Source organism: Callospermophilus lateralis, chromosome 8 (genome assembly GCF_048772815.1).
Source record: "Callospermophilus lateralis isolate mCalLat2 chromosome 8, mCalLat2.hap1, whole genome shotgun sequence".
NCBI classification, from domain to species: Eukaryota; Metazoa; Chordata; class Mammalia; order Rodentia; family Sciuridae; genus Callospermophilus; species Callospermophilus lateralis.
The window spans coordinates 32,085,492-32,101,308 of record NC_135312.1 but is presented as its reverse complement, the minus strand read 5'-3'; the positions used below and the strand labels follow the sequence as shown (position 1 = coordinate 32,101,308).

At 39.5% G+C, this 15,817-nt stretch overlaps 1 protein-coding gene across 18 annotated transcripts in view; it reads right to left on the bottom strand.

The window, feature by feature from the left end:
* Limch1 (LIM and calponin homology domains 1) overlaps nt 1-15,817 on the bottom strand; it is a 315,235-nt gene that overhangs the window by 87,960 nt on the left and 211,458 nt on the right. For all 18 annotated transcript variants that reach the window (XM_076865092.2, XM_076865095.2, XM_076865099.2 and 15 more), the window contains exons 4-5: nt 6,339-6,445; nt 1,928-1,958 (exon numbers count right to left, since the gene is read on the bottom strand). In XM_076865092.2, the coding sequence (XP_076721207.2) occupies nt 1,928-1,958; nt 6,339-6,445 (138 nt within the window). The remainder of the gene's footprint in view (nt 1-1,927; nt 1,959-6,338; nt 6,446-15,817) is intronic.

Here is a 15,817-nt window from a genome sequence, read left to right as displayed (position 1 = left end):
GACGTTTAAACAAAGGAATCAATCAGTCACTAACAGGAAGGCAGGAAGGAGAAAACATGCAACATTGACTTGTACAAACCACATGTGTGTGGTACCCCTTAAATGGAAAATCATTTTAATAACAACTCAGTGCCGTCTCAGTCAACACAAAACAGGATTTGGTAGTTGAAGTAACACTCCAGTTTTAGGGAAAGTTTGGTCGTGAGAAAGTGATCCATAAGTCAGCAAGAAGAAAAACGACATCCTCCCAAAATTATTTTCACGTAGTGAAGGTTTCACAATCAGGCGGCAACATATTTCAGAAACTCTTTGGAGTCTTTACCCAGATAAGCAATGGAAGGGACTGTCAATTCCTTTTAAAACTGGTGCTTTTGGAGGCCCTCAATTTCTACTTGTGGGCACAGAGGATCTGCAAAGATCAATGGCAAAAATCTCAACGGACTGATGAAGGTTAACTAGTGCTTCCCAGCATAATTATATCTAATTAAAGTCAGAAGGAATCAGTACAATGAAGAATATTATCAGATACCCCACTTAGGAGTATAGTTGGCTTCCTGTTCTACGATGGGGAAGTTTTAGCCTTGACACACTTGCTATCCTTGGATGTTTAAGAATGTCTGTGAATAGTCAATGGTCTGAAGCTTCCATCCCAAATCAATTTTGTTCTGTCTTTCCAAAGAATCTGTCCACAAGAGCAAATGCTCTTTCCATTGATTTTCCCATCAAACCCCTCAGGAGTCGGTTACAGATGAGCTCCTGGGAGCTGAATTACGGGGGACCCGAAGGTCATCAGACTATGATTTTATTTTCACATTCTGTCTTACTGCTTCCACCAGGCTGGGAAGTACTTTCTGTACCTCCTTCCACTTGGTAGGCCAGAAAATGCTTTGGACCATGTGATATAGGTACATGGTTCCAGCTGGCCACAGGCCCAAAATATGGTTATGTGCATCCATACTAGGATGTGATTCAGTTTCTACCTCTGTGGGAAAATTTTACATCATGAATCCTTCAAAACTTCCAGAAGGTCTTTTATTAAATGGCTGCTTACAAATAAATTTCTAGAGAACAGACAATTCCAAATGTCAGAACATTAACTAGGACCATAAAATAACTAATGTGTGCAGAGTATGAAGCTGTCTTGAAAAGTATAATGAGATAGACTGTGCTGTGTTTTAGATTATGGGTTTTCTGATTTGTTTTAAATTGTACGATGAAAAAAAATGGCACATGTCCCTAGTTGTATGGAGGAAGAAAAAGAAGGTAAGAATGAGAATGTCAATCAAATAGATAGCACCTGGAAAATTAAAAAAAAAAAAAATGGTGGTGGTGGGGGGTCACAGCTAACTTTTCTATTTTAGATGAAGAAAGTAACTTCTTACATTCTTCAATGTAAATTAAAACAAAAAAGCACATATTTGCCTTTTGAAAATAAGATTTAACTATAAAATGTTGATTTGAGGAAGTACTAATAACAACTCAAAAGATTCATAGGAAAACAAAAATACAAACAGCACAGGGCCATGGTGGCAGTCAACTCTATTCCTATTATGCTGATCTTTTCCTAAACAATTTGCCCAACAGCTTAATTTAATAATTCCATCTGGGCCTACAAATGGCAAATGGCTAATGTTAGTGTTGAGTCTGATGGCTGTGGGTTTTAAGAAACTGAATCACAAACAGAACACAAGCTTTCATTTTTTTTTTTTTTTCTGGATTGAGCACTTAACTAATTAAAGAGAAACCTCCCAAATCTACTATTTTTAGCTTTATCACAGTCATTAATTATTCCATCAGAGACACACATACTTTTTTCCTAAGAAGGACTATTTGCAGCAAGGCACATAGGAGGCATTGAACTTAGCTTAATGTTGAACCATCAAAGTCAGAAGTAAACAAGTTTGGCAATGGAAGCGAAAGTACTTACATTTTTCAGCTTCCTACTGTAGTCGAGGCTCCTAGGTCAGGAAAAGAAATTATTATCAGAAAAGCAGTTTCTCTCTTCAACACCTCTAAGATGCACTTGCAGCTAACACATATAATGAAATCAGAAGAACAGAGTTTTTTAAGGTCTAAGACTATATCAGGCAGTGGATAAAATTGTTTATCAAACAAAATGTAGGGCAAGGTAGGATTAAAGCTCCACTGCACACTGTGGAATGATGAATACTTTGTAACATCTGGAAAAGAAAGAATTCTGTTTAGAATGGGAACTATTTGTATTTGAATTCTCAAAGCTTAACTCTTAAAGATTTTGCCTTGAATGAAATCTCATTGCACTTCCAAAATCTTCCACATGCAAGTACTTTGAAAAGGTCTGAAACCTTACTTAATTAAATAGATCTGAAAATATGAATATAAGAAGCAACACTAGCCAAATATTTTCCCCCTGCTCTGGACATAAATTAGCATTGGGAATTAGCCATAGACAGGAAAATATGCATGCTATGTTCAAATATATGCACATGTGTTCTGAAAGACACATAAATGTTTACCCTCAAAGTATAAACAACAAAAGCTACTCGATGGCTGTGAGCAATGGCACATGCCTGTCATCCCGGAGTCTCAGGAGGTCGAAGTAGAAGGATCATCAGTTTGAGGCCAGCCTGGGCAACTTAGCAAGACCCTATCTCAAAATAAAATTTTTTCAAAGGGGACTGGAGAGGTAGTTCCGAGTGGAATGCTTCTGGGTTCAATCTCTAGTACTGCAGGGTAAGGGGGAGCAGGTTCTACTTGATGATATTTTCTAAATATTCATATAGTAAAATAACAAAAATTTCTACTGAACTATTTGTTTCATTAACATGTCAACAAATGAAAAATAGAAAAAAACAAAAATTTTTTTTTTATTCATACTAACTTCAGTGGGGGGAGGGGGAAGCAATGTAGAAATTCTATCATGCAAACAGTGAAGAATTCCTGAGAATATTTAGAGATTTAGACCCTGGGTACTTCATTTACAATGAATATTCTGGCTTAAAAGTACACATGAATAAATAGGTGGCAATTTTAAGTCAATGAAGACTGAAAGGACTAAAAAACAAGGTGGTCCACTTCAGAGATAAACCCACCATTGGGGACTTAGATGAAAAGAATTAATGCAATTTGGGTTTGATTAAGAAAATGTATTCATGTTTCCAGTTTTAATAGATAAAGATGGTATGTCATAATCTGCTTAGATATCCTCCAAGATAAGTTAAACATGTATCAGAAAAATGGATAAAATATCTATAAAAGATTTAATTTTCTTACAAAAACCAACATAAGTGCTAGGATGTAGTTCAGTGGTAAAGTGCTCTGGAGTTCAATTCCAAATATTAAAAAAAAAAAAAAATTGGTGCTGAGGATTTAGCTCAGTGGTAGAGTTCTTGCCTGCCATATGTGAGTCCCTGGGTTTAATCCCCAGCATCACAAAAACAAACAACAACAACAACAAAAACTTAGATCCTCAGGAGCAATCCATAGTCTTTTTGTATTTTCTTCCAGCTGTTTCAATTCCTTTGCTGTGTGCACTTCTGGATCATGCATTCATTTCCCATCAAAGTTGTCTGGCATCCATTACAGGTAGAGTTCACTAAATTACACATGCAGTAATCATTTACAGGTTTTTCCTGCTTTTTTTTGAGGGGGGGAGTCTACTCAAGTTACTACTCAAAAAAAAAAAAAAAAAAAAAAGGTAAAGAAAACTACCTATAATAAAAACTAAACTAAAGAGTTTTTTTTAAAGACAATTTAAGGAGCACATCCCAGTTTCCTCTGAGGGATCCACCCTCTACCTGATTGCATACACTATCCGTTGATGTCACCAAGATGCTCTGCATCTCTGCGGTTATCCTGCTTAACTCTCAGAGGGGAAATCAAAGAACTACAGAAGTTGTGCGTTGATCCTCCCTAGCTATAATGTCCATTTGTGTTAAAAGTTGGCCCTGTACAGTGCCTAATTAAACCAGCCTCCATCATAAAAAGTTGGGAAGTAGATAGCATATGGCACACTCTACTCCTTACCAGAACCAGAAGCAACAACTTGCTGAGGGTTGTAAGCCAACTCACGGCATCATTTTAACATGATTTATGATTTTCTAAATATTAATACAATGTAAAATTTTATGCAAAATGATTCCATCCTTGCTGCCTGGGAACCCCTCGGTCCACCATACTCACTCTTCAGAAGGATCCTTCAACCACACTGGTTTCTTTTTCTTTAAACATCACACATACACACACACACACACACAAATCACGCTGTTTCTCTCCCAAGCCCTTCTTCTGCCTCGAGTGTCCTACAGACCTTCCCAGGCTGGTTCTTGCTTCTTACTCATGTCTTAGCACTCAGCCTTGGCTGAAACGCTACCGCTTCTGAGAGGCCACCCTTGACCACCTCTGGACAGGTCACTGTGTTTCACATCTGTTTTCTTTTCTTTTCAGTATGTTTGCTCCTTGTGATTATTTTTTTTCTTCATTTAATTTGCTTCTCACTTCTTGACACCGGGGTGTAAATTCCAGATGAGCCAAGGACCTTGGTTATCTTGTTCATTCCATTTTTCTAGTGCAGGAAAGTATGGGACACATAGGAGCTGCCCAGCAAATACGTGCCAAGTGAATTCCTGCAAAGTGCCAGTGTCACAGAGGAAGGTGATGCAAAAGAATTACATAAAGAAGATAACTGTATGAGTGACAGAAAAATTAAACAGGGAAGAAGATGAGGAGAAGAAATGCAAAAAGGGAGATAGATGGGGACATGGCGTAAAGAAGGGAAGGGAGGCAGAAGACAGAGGAGACGGAACAAAGGAGAAGGAAACGTCTAAGGGACGGGAAAAGAGGAAGATGGTACCATAATTAAGAAGTGACTGTGTCCATGTGTCATTGGCCTAAGTGATGTTTTCCCCTTTTGATTGCTTTCTTTACCTTTGAATTGATACCTCTTTTTTAGAAGCTGGTTGTTCTAACAACCAGGTCTGCACTAAGCAAACTCTACTTAGAATCAGACCAGAGAACATTCTGTTCAATTCCACTTTATAGATGAGGGCACAGGGCTTTTGCAGTAAGGCAGCTTAACTGGGACCACCCATCCAGGGAGATGCAGGCCTAGGGCTAGACTCTGATTTCCTGATGCCTTGTTTTTTATAGATCAGCAATAAAGGTGATATGGGCTATAAGTTTCTAAAGCAAATTACTGTTTAAAGTGGCTCCAAAAAAATGTATGTGGCTGCCGACACTCAGAGTGAACTTTCCTTCACCCTCTAAGCAGCGTGTGTGTGACTAATTATTACCTATGATGTTGCACAGTTACTATTGTTTCTGGTTTCTTGCCATCCAGGTGAAAGTACAAATGTGAGATGAGGCAGAACCTAATATAATTTCCTAAGGAACAATGATTTATAGAGGCCAGATTTAGATCCTGTAATAAATGGAGCATGTGGTAGCTATAATTTTTATTCCATTATTATTTCTTTTACTTAACTAAAATTTTTCCACAAAAAAATATTGAAGAATTGCAGATTGACAACAGACACGTAATCATGTATAATCAATTATAGCTGACTCTTTCTCTAGTCATGAATCATATAATCTAATATAAACCCCCATGGTTTCCATTCGCCCATATTTTCTCCATTATTATTATTAGGTTGATGTTATTTTAATCAAGACTAACAAATAGAACAAAACTAGTAGCTCTAAGCTTTGACTTCTCTCCTTTTCTGTTTTATCATGATAAAGCAATTCCAAAAATTGCCAATTCACAGATCCTGTCTAAGCAATCCAGCTTATTACTAAAACATATTCATGTGAAATATTGTTTGACTAAGGTAGAAAAATGTTCTGTATGAAATCAGAACTTCAGGAAAGTTCTCTCTGCCATCTCCCAAGGACATTTCCTTTCCTTACCCTGGCCATGAGCTATTTCCTTACACAAAAGTACCCTGCTTCTTCTTTGATTCTGGCATTCTGTACCAAAGAATTCTCTGTCCCCAAACATGATTCACCAAGGGCATATAGTCAAGAGCAGCCATAGTTTTTTGTGTGTAAGATACATAGATTCGGTGTGTATTTCTCTCTTGTCTCTCCGTTGAGTTTTACAACATTTTCCTCTTCTTCAAAATTCTAACTCTATGTGAATGACTACTGCATTTGAAAAAAATAAGTTTGATCAGAATGAAAGCCACAAACAGAAGGCAGGCAGGAAGGCCAACATGTCTGGAAAGCGGATTCTCGACCTTCACATTTTTACTTTATTAGGCATACCCAACCCTCCGCCTCTTAGAACTTACAACATTATCACCAAACTGTAAATCAAACCTAAAGGGGTTTCCCTTAAACATAAATCGTGCATTACTTACTTGACCGTTGCTCTGTTGGATGTATCCTGGAGGTCACTCGGGTCAAAGAGTTGAGATTCTTTAAGGCCGAGCTCTTTACAACCTCTCAAGAACAAGATAATATTGTCCTAGAGGGAAGAAGACAAATCTAAGTCTATATTAATTTAGATCGTGCTTATGAATGGGTCCCTCCTCATTAATAGTCCATATTGCTATAGGCAGATCAGCCATGAAGACAGCTAGATCAGACTGAAATCCTTGACTTTTGCATTGCAAACTTATACTTCGTTAGGAAATGCCAGAGTAAATGGACACTGTAAACTCCCCAACCACTACCATGCCAAGTTCATTTCTCCCCTTTATCTTGACACATTTACAGCTGTAAGCAAAATGTTATTATAAAGGAGAATCTTTTTAGGGAATAACATTGAATAAACAGATATTCGCCATTGCTTCAAAATTTTTTGTCCATGTCTGATGGTCTAAAATCTGGTTCAAACCGATTTTTTAAAAAATAATAATAAACAGGTTTGGTATCTGAGAGATTTTCTTATCCCCAGGAAGCTTTTCTTATTAATGAATCTAAAATATATCCTTCACATATTTTACATTTTTTATGGGTTTGACTGATAATACCTTTTTGTGGACTATAAATTGAATGAAAAGCAAATATATATACTTAATTAGAAGATACACACACACACACACATATATATACATGTATATGTGTACATACACACATATACACACATGCATACACATACTTAATTGGGAGTGGGTAAAGGATGGACAAGAATAACTTTTGAAAATGCAAAAACTCTCCACAGAGTGAAAATTTCTCTAGCAGTTACAAATTTACTTTGAATTGTCAGAGTGGTAGGCAAGACGGACAATTAAAGAGAGGTCTGGTCTTCGTCTGTCGAAGTCCTTAGAAGTGAACTGTTCTGAATGGGTCATCCTTTTGGAGCTCTAGGGTATTTGTCGACAGGTTTATCAGTTACAAGTCTCTAGCTGTCCTCTTCCCCAAAGACTTCAGAAGGTGCTAACTGACCCCATCACTTAGTGAAACCTACAGGACAGGAAATGGCACCCTAGGAGGCACATAAATGAGAATCCATCTGAATGCTGTAAGATGCTACAAACATCTGAACTGATGGTGACAATTACTGAATCATATTCATCAAAGTGCAATTCAATGAAAAGAGCAGAAAAAGTAGCACTTTCAGTTAACCAGTGTGTAGCCAGGATTCCAAGACCCCCAAGATTTCTGCCCTCACATCCTATATAGTCTCCCCTCAATTGTGAGTAAAACCTAGGAATATGATGGGATGTCACTAACCAATTGGTTCTGCAATAATCAAAAGAAAGATGATCTGGGATTGACCTAATCAAATGAGTCTTTAAAAAGTAAGTGAAATCAGGTTTCTTGGTGGCCATGAATTCTACAGCTGCAAAAAGAGAAATTCTGTTAACTGCCACAAGAACTTGGAGAAGGCTTGGCAGATGCTCAGATAGTATCCTAGACTCCACCAGCTCATGTGAGAGACTGAGCAAAGAGCCAGTTATGGCATGTCTGGGCTTCTGACCTACAGAAAATGTGAGAAAATAAATGGGCATTGTTTTAAGATGCTGCCTTAATGGCAATTTTTAAAGCAGTAGTAGAAAGGATTAATATACCCAGGCTCTTAACAATAGTGAGAGCAATAAGTTGTGACCTTTCTCTACCTCATATTACATGCCAGGCATTCTTACAACAGCTGTCTATATGTACACACACACACACACACACACACACACACACACACATATTAACTAACTTAATCCCTGCACAACTTTATGAAGGAGATTCTATTTTTCTTATCCTCATTTTGTAGATGAGCAATCTGAGTCCCAGAACAGTTAAGCAAATTGTCCAAGGTCACAGTCAGCAAAGGATGGAGGCTGTATAGCCACAGGGCAGCTATGGAGCTCAAACCTGAAATCTGAGGCCAGCACCAAAGGGAGATGAAGCTATGGGGCAGGGTGACTCAGAGGACCCTGGGGGTGCAAAGACCGGTTGTTGGAAGTCCTGGGGGGCTGAGTCTCAGAGTTGAACGCCCAAATCTGTGATGTAAGGGGATTGTTTGGGAGTGCAGCTGGCCTAGGATACAGTGTGAAGGAGGGATTTAAGAGGAGTGGGACAGGGGACCAGGAGATCAATGAGGAGATGCTGTACTCACTTCCCCCACCGAGGGGCCGAGGGGCCAGTAGCCCAACACGCCTGCTTTCCTGTATAAGGCCCTGGGCCTTTTCAACAGGCAAACCCTTTTCACTCACAAACCCTGTGTCACCAACCACGGGAGCTCATGAGGGTGACTGAGCTGGTCGCACACACCTGAACTTGTCCTTCTCCTTTAGTTACTTTCCATGTTTTAATGATCAAATTTAGTTGTTCCCACCCACCTCCTGAGCATCACAGTTTCCCACTTTCTTGGTAAGAGATTCTTCATTGACTAATTTTGCGCCAGGGAGAAAAGAAAATAGCAGCAAAGGAAGAAGAAAAAAAGGGGTAGAAGAATATTGAGCCTTAAGGACCCAGATTTTCTACTTGCACATTGATCATTGTTACTAAATATAATAACTTTCCTCTTAATAACGTTATTCTGTTCTAATATTTACCATATGTGAAAATGAATGGTTTTAAATTTCTTTTTATTCCCCCAGTTAATTTTGTGATCACACAAACACACTTACCCGTGAACCTGGGTAGTCACATGCCGTTCTGCTTGCTTCTAGATCCAGGTCTACCCCCAGTATCAAAAAGTGGCTTTGCCTCATACCCAGGCCCCACAGATTGGGCCACACTGCTTCCCAGAAATGGCAAAACCAAGACCCCATCTCTCAGGCACTTGCTCTTATTTCTGTAGTAGAGAAGCAGTGTGAAGACTAGGAGCACGTGCAGACTGTTGATTTGGTACATTTACATATGAATGGTTTGTTAGAGAAATGAGAAGGAAAAACAGAATAAAAGTCAGTACCCCACATTATTATTAGCATATTTATGAGCACATATTGATATAAAATTGCTACAATAAAGTATTGTTGAATACGGGGAAATATTTTGTCAACATGATAACCAAAGCTCCTCAGTGATTTCTTTTTTACAACAGATTTAATTTTTTTTTTAAAGAGTGAGAGAGAGTGAGAAAGAGGGAGAGAGAGAGAGAATTTTAATATTTATTTTTTAGTATTTGGCGGACACAACATCTTTGTTTGTATGTGGTGCTGAGGATCGAACCCGGGCCGCACGCATGCCTGGCAAGCGCACTACTGCTTGAGCCACATCCCCAGCCCCAGCTTTAATTTTAATTTATTTTAAATTTTATTTATGGCTCAAGAAAGTGGGTTCAAGATCAGTGAAGTCTTTTTAGATGTCAAAAGACCATGTTGGTGACTTATGTGAGGCATTTTATAATACAGTCTAAACATTGGTAGCTTACATTCATTGAGCATTTACCATGTATCCGGTCTGTTCTAAGCATGCATATGGATTCTCCCTTTTATTCTCAAATCAGACATATGCAGTAGGTATTATTATTGTCCCCATTTTACAGATGAGGAGTTGAGGCATGTCATACAGCTACAATGTCATCCTCATGATTAATCAACCTAGCAGACGGAAATGAATTGGCAATTCCTTTTCCCACCTCTCTAATTTTTCAGGTGCCTTGATTTTTATTCTGCTTTCCTGACATTTGAATTTGGCTTATTTTCCTTGCATTTTCTTCTTTTCCCTGATTTTCTGCTTCCTGCTGCCTCCCACCAGCACACAACCCCTGATCCCCTCCACACACACACCCTCTTTGATTATTTGGCTCTGAAACTCTGAAACCACTGGCTCTAACCCTTTAACAACTTGAAGGACCCCATATTGAGAAAAGGGTGCCTCCCTCATTTTAGTTCCACATTTCAGGAATAGGAAACAAACTCCTTAACTATTGAATAAGGCAACTCCAAACTAAGACAGTGACTAGTACACACACTCAGGTGAGTATTTCCCAGGACATTCCAGATTCTTTTTGATTGGCCTTTAAGCTCTGAGTGCCTCTTGCCCAGAGGAGAGTAATGGATGGGTGTTGGTACTCTCTAGGAATCATCTGAGACCAAAATAAAGAACAAGGATGTGATTCCCAGGAGGCACAGGATTGTGGCTCCCCAGAGTCTCAGGGAAAGTAAGAAAATGTTCTTTTTTTGTGCCTCCCCAGATGTTTGCGTGCAACCCTGAACACCACGGGCTCTTCAGCACGCAGCCTGCAAACACTGAGCCTCTGAGCTGCAGCCAGCCTGAACAGTTTGGGCCTGGAGATTTAAATAACTGCAGGTCTGTTTCCAGCTCCTTGCTGCATCCTAATGATGCTGGAGGGAGGCCAGGCCCCAGTCAGGAGAAAAGCCAGAAGGAAGAGCCACCAGGCCAAGAGCTAACAAGGGCAGCCACTGCAGCAGGCGAGAAGCACTGTGCTTTTAATTGCGCAAAATGCTCGCTGTAAATTCTCGTCTGCCTTCCTTTCACACTGAGACTTTCCCACATTTACAGTTTCAAGCAAAATCCACAACTTAGTGTTTTAAGTTCACAGTCTAGCAGTGTCTCATTCCCTAAAGAGAAGAGGGAGACACTGATTTACTATGATGACTATTCTATTTAGTTCTTACTAATGCACAGCAACAAACCCATTGTGACAGGAGTTGTTTTTAAAAATAGTTTATGTACAATATCTTTGTTTATTAATTTACTTTTTATGTGGTGCTGAGGATCGAACCAGTGCCTCACACATGCTAGAGAAGTGCTCTGCCATGGAGCCACAACCCAAGCCCATGACAGTAGTTTTTATAAGAACTTTTGAAAGTATTCTTCAAAAAAAGTCAATATCACAAAAACAATTAAAAAATGATTAAAGAGACATGTTGACCAAATGCGCTGTATGACCCTTATTTGGACCCTAGGTCCAAAAAGACAAAATAAATAAGCCTCAAAAATAACTTTTCGATGTAGACTGTCTATTGGATGATTCTACTGAATGGATGCTAATTTTCTTGTGATGATACTGAGGCTGTGTGAGAGAATGCCTTTGTTTTAAATCATGCATATGAATTATGTAGGGGTAAGTTATCATAATGTCTGCACCATAACTTGATAATAAACTTTTATAAATTGTGTGTGTGTGTGTGTTTGTGTATATACACATGCATTTTCATACATTGGGGGAAGAGAAAGAAGGACAGAAGATAGAGAGGGAAAGAGAAAGGCAAGGAAGGAGAAAGAGGCGTTGTGTTTGTGTCTTTTTCCCTGTAGAGAGATAAGTAAATATGGCAAAATATTAACAGTTGGTGAATTTAGGTCAGGGGTCCATAAACATTCTCTGTGAAGGATTTGATAGTAAACATTTAACATTTTAGGCCATGTAGGCCAGGCGGTGGTCTCAAGAACTCAACTCAGTTGTAACCAGACCACATGTCAATGAATGTGTGTGTCTGTATTCCAGAACATTTCATTTACGAAGGCAGACATTGGGCTGAGTTTAGCCCACAGGCCGTATTTGGCCCACCCTGTGCGGGTGGAGCATATACCATTATTTGCTAGACCATTCTTAATGACTTTTCTGTACATCTGAGAAATTTCCAAAAAAAATGTGGGAAAAGGTTCTTAAATTTATAAAAATAGATTTGATGAGGTAGGGTTGAGTTTACTGGCAAAATCAATTCTACAAAATTCAAAGAAAAATGGCTGTCACCTCTGAGATAAAAGTTGCTGAGGTCAGTGCTCAGGTGCGACTGATGGAAAGTTACCATTCCTGGCTAACTGGAAAATTCTGTAATATGAGTCTCAATTCAACACAGAGGCTTGACATTAAGTTCCTGAAAGAGTCTATTTTGCACTAGGCTAATATTAACATATGGATTTAAACCACTGTTTGTGTAACTACCATGCATTAAATCCTCCTTGTTTAGGACCCAGTGGTTTCCCATTTCATTAATTTGTGGAACTGCCCTGTGTATGAAAACGTTCCCCAGGGGCCCTGGTTGAGACCTTGCTTACTGCCCTCCCAGGACCTCTTCCTCTGAAGAAATACTAGTACCTGGCTCCCTTCCCTTTCTACTCCAAAGGCAAGATGAGGGAATGGTTCAGGATGCTCTCTAACCCAAGTACAGCCAAGTCCCCAACATGTGATAGGTGCTTACTAAATATTTCAATAAATGGAATACAGTGTGCTAGACAGTCTTCTAAGCAAGTATACCAATGGATAAAACAACAAAGTTCTACAGTATTTGCAGTCCATTAAATACCTGGATTTATTCAAGAAGCACATGGGGGTCTGACATAAGACACTGTAAATCAGAGACTAAATATATGGAAGAACACAGCCTAATGTCTTTGAAGGACTTCCGTTAGCCTCTCAGCCTCATTTGCTATGTGTCCTTGGGCATACTTCCTAACCTTTCTGATCTTCACATTCCTAATCCATAAGTGAGGAATGCTACCTACCTTGTATATATGTCATAATCACAGTAAATATATAGTAAGAACTTGGCTCAGTATCTGGTACCTTTTAGGAACTCATTATAGTAGTTCTCTCTCTCTATTTATCTTCAGGTTTCCCCTCCCCACCCCCAGAGGTTTCAGTTATCCCTGGATAATCATGGTATAAAAATATTAAATGGAAGACTCCAGAAATAAACAATTCATAAGTTGTAAATTGTGTGCTATTATGAGAAGTGTGATGGAGTCTTGTGCCATGTCACTGGATCCCTCCTGGAATGTGAGCCATCCCTTTGTGCAGTGTATCCAGGCTGTATACACTACCTACCTATTAGTCACTTTGTAGTCATCTCATCTCAGTTATGAGAGCGACTGTAGGAGTATCACAGTCTTATGTTCAAGTAACCCTTATTTTATTTAATAATGGACCCCAAACACAAGAATAGTGATGCTGACAATTTTACTGTAGTTTATTTTTTATAATTGTTAGGTATTATTAGGTAATTATTAGGTATTATTGTTAACCTCTTACTATGCCTAATTTATAAATTAAACTTTATCAGATGTGTATGTATAAGAAAAACCATATATATAAGGTTTGGTACTGTATGAGGTTTTAGACATCTATTAGGGGTCTCAAACTGTATTCCTTACTATGTACAGAAGGTATTATAGTGACAGTCTTGTTCACTCCAGTCAGGAAGGAACTCTGGATGATGAGTTGAAGAACAGCTTAACCATTTATGAAAAACAGACATACTACACATACAGCCCTTGCCAGTTACATGGGAGATGATTAAGAAAAACAAAGTAGTTACTGCTGTTGTTACTGGGTTGTTATTTACCACTAGTTTGGCAGTCTTATACACAGCCAGACTCAAACTTAGAGCCATGCTACATACCAACCGTTCACGCATCAGGTAGCTGCTGATGAGTCCTCATTTGAAATCATTACCCAGAAATAAATCCTTGTATAGTGGTTCCCAATTCAGTCCAGAAACACTTTCTTCATCCCAAGTGCCCATGGGGAGAGTAGGAATGACAGGATGGAGCAGAGCGATTCAGAGGGAAGATGGGTTCAGAACCACCTGGCAATGCCACTCTGGCCACAGTAGGATGAAGGATCCTAGCAGCTCACAGCCTCAGAGAGGCTCTTTCCACCCTTTAGTTCCAGCACTTTAGGAGGAAGAGGAGGAGTGTGGCTGGGGGAACCAGCAGGGCATTCCATAGAGGCCCTGGGACACACCACTCCCATCCAAGCCTTCTTCCCTCTTTCCTTCAGAAGCGTCCGCTGCTCCCTTGCCCTTGCTCAGAAGTTCTTTACACCTGAAAGGGGGCTCTTCCTCCTTGACCTGCTGCATAGAGCAAGCAGCTTTCTGGCTCTGAGGCAGGCACCCAGTTTTCTTTGGTTTTAGGGAAACCAGGCAGGGAATGACATGCTCCCTGTGTAGCCACTCACCTTGGCTTTATTTCCTTAATACCAGATGGGAAACATCAACCTGGTGGTGGGTTTATAATTCACAGAAATTGAAGCTAATGCACATTGGGGTTTCATATGAATCCACACACACACACCTCGACTCTCAGGTTTTTGTTTTTTCTTCTTTTGCAGTGATGGCGATTGGACCCAGGGCCTCCCAGGCTAGGCAAGCCTTGACTGTGGAGCTACATCCCCAGCCTGTACTGCCAGATATTTAAAATGCAATATATAAAAAACATACGTATCATGTTCATTTTCTATAAATGAAAAGACTAGGTGGAAAATATACAAATGTACCCTGAGATTACCTCTGCTGGACTTATCATTTTTATATATTTCTTATAATAAATATTTAATAAATCCTTAATAAGGATTAGGATATCTCAGAAAGATTGCACATATATCAGGAAAGACCTAGATTTTGTTAGAAAAATCAATAGCAAACATTAATGTTGCTCTTTTATTCTATCTATGAGGCTTTTTTTAAAATATGATTTTTTTTTTTTTTTGGTCAGGGTTTCTTATATTTGAAGCAAACTTCCTTTTAAAAAATGCAATTAAGAAATTCAGAACTTAAGGAATATATTACCAAAATATCTTCAGGAACTTAACCCATAATTAACAGAACTTGGGGATTTCTTGGACCTGCTCCATGCGTACAGTGACTGCCCCAGCATGTATGTGTTCCAGTCAAGCACAGGGAATTGGCTGATGTCCAACAACAATCAGCACTCGCCAGACTGTCAATACATTTTTATTTGCCAGGAGCACTTAATGAGGATACCAGCTCTTCCACTGAGAGGAAAGAGAACTCATTCTGCCTGCAGAATTCTAGGGTGGTTTGACTCAGAATGTGGCAGCCGGGTGGCTGCTTGCAGTCAAAGAAAAAAATTTATGGATGGGAAAGGAGCAGACACATGGTGGACTAGAAAAGAGAGAATGAAAGGTTGGAAGGGGGAGAAAGCAATGAAAGGTAAGACTGGGGAGGGCTGTGAGTGTCCTGCTAATGGTCTAGACTATTCTCTGGGCAATGGGGAATGTAGGCCAGTTCATGGATGGAAAGGGGTCCTGGAGTCCTGCTTTTGTGTTAGGAGACTATGTCGGGCTCAGCTGGAGAGACCCACTGGTAGGGCTGAGGGTCTATGAAGAGGCTATTCCAAGATCTCAGGGAGAACTAACCCAGAAACAATAAGAACAGGGTGACAGGGAGGATGGGAGCACCTCTCTTTGGCTTGGCAGCTGAGTGGATTTGAGAATCCATAACAAGGGGACAAAGGGACTTGAGGTGAAGCCAAGGTTGTTAGCCATTGCTATCATCTTAAGGCACAAGAGTAAGAGGAGAGTTAATGAGAAAAGTAACAAAAATAATTTTGAAACACTCCATAGCTCATTGAGAACTTATATTTGGGTCTGGAGTTGAGAAGTGAGGGTCCTGCAGAAAAACCAGCTCATGCACATAAGCAGAAGTCGAGGGAAAGCAAGATATTTTCCATGAGAGCTCAGGGA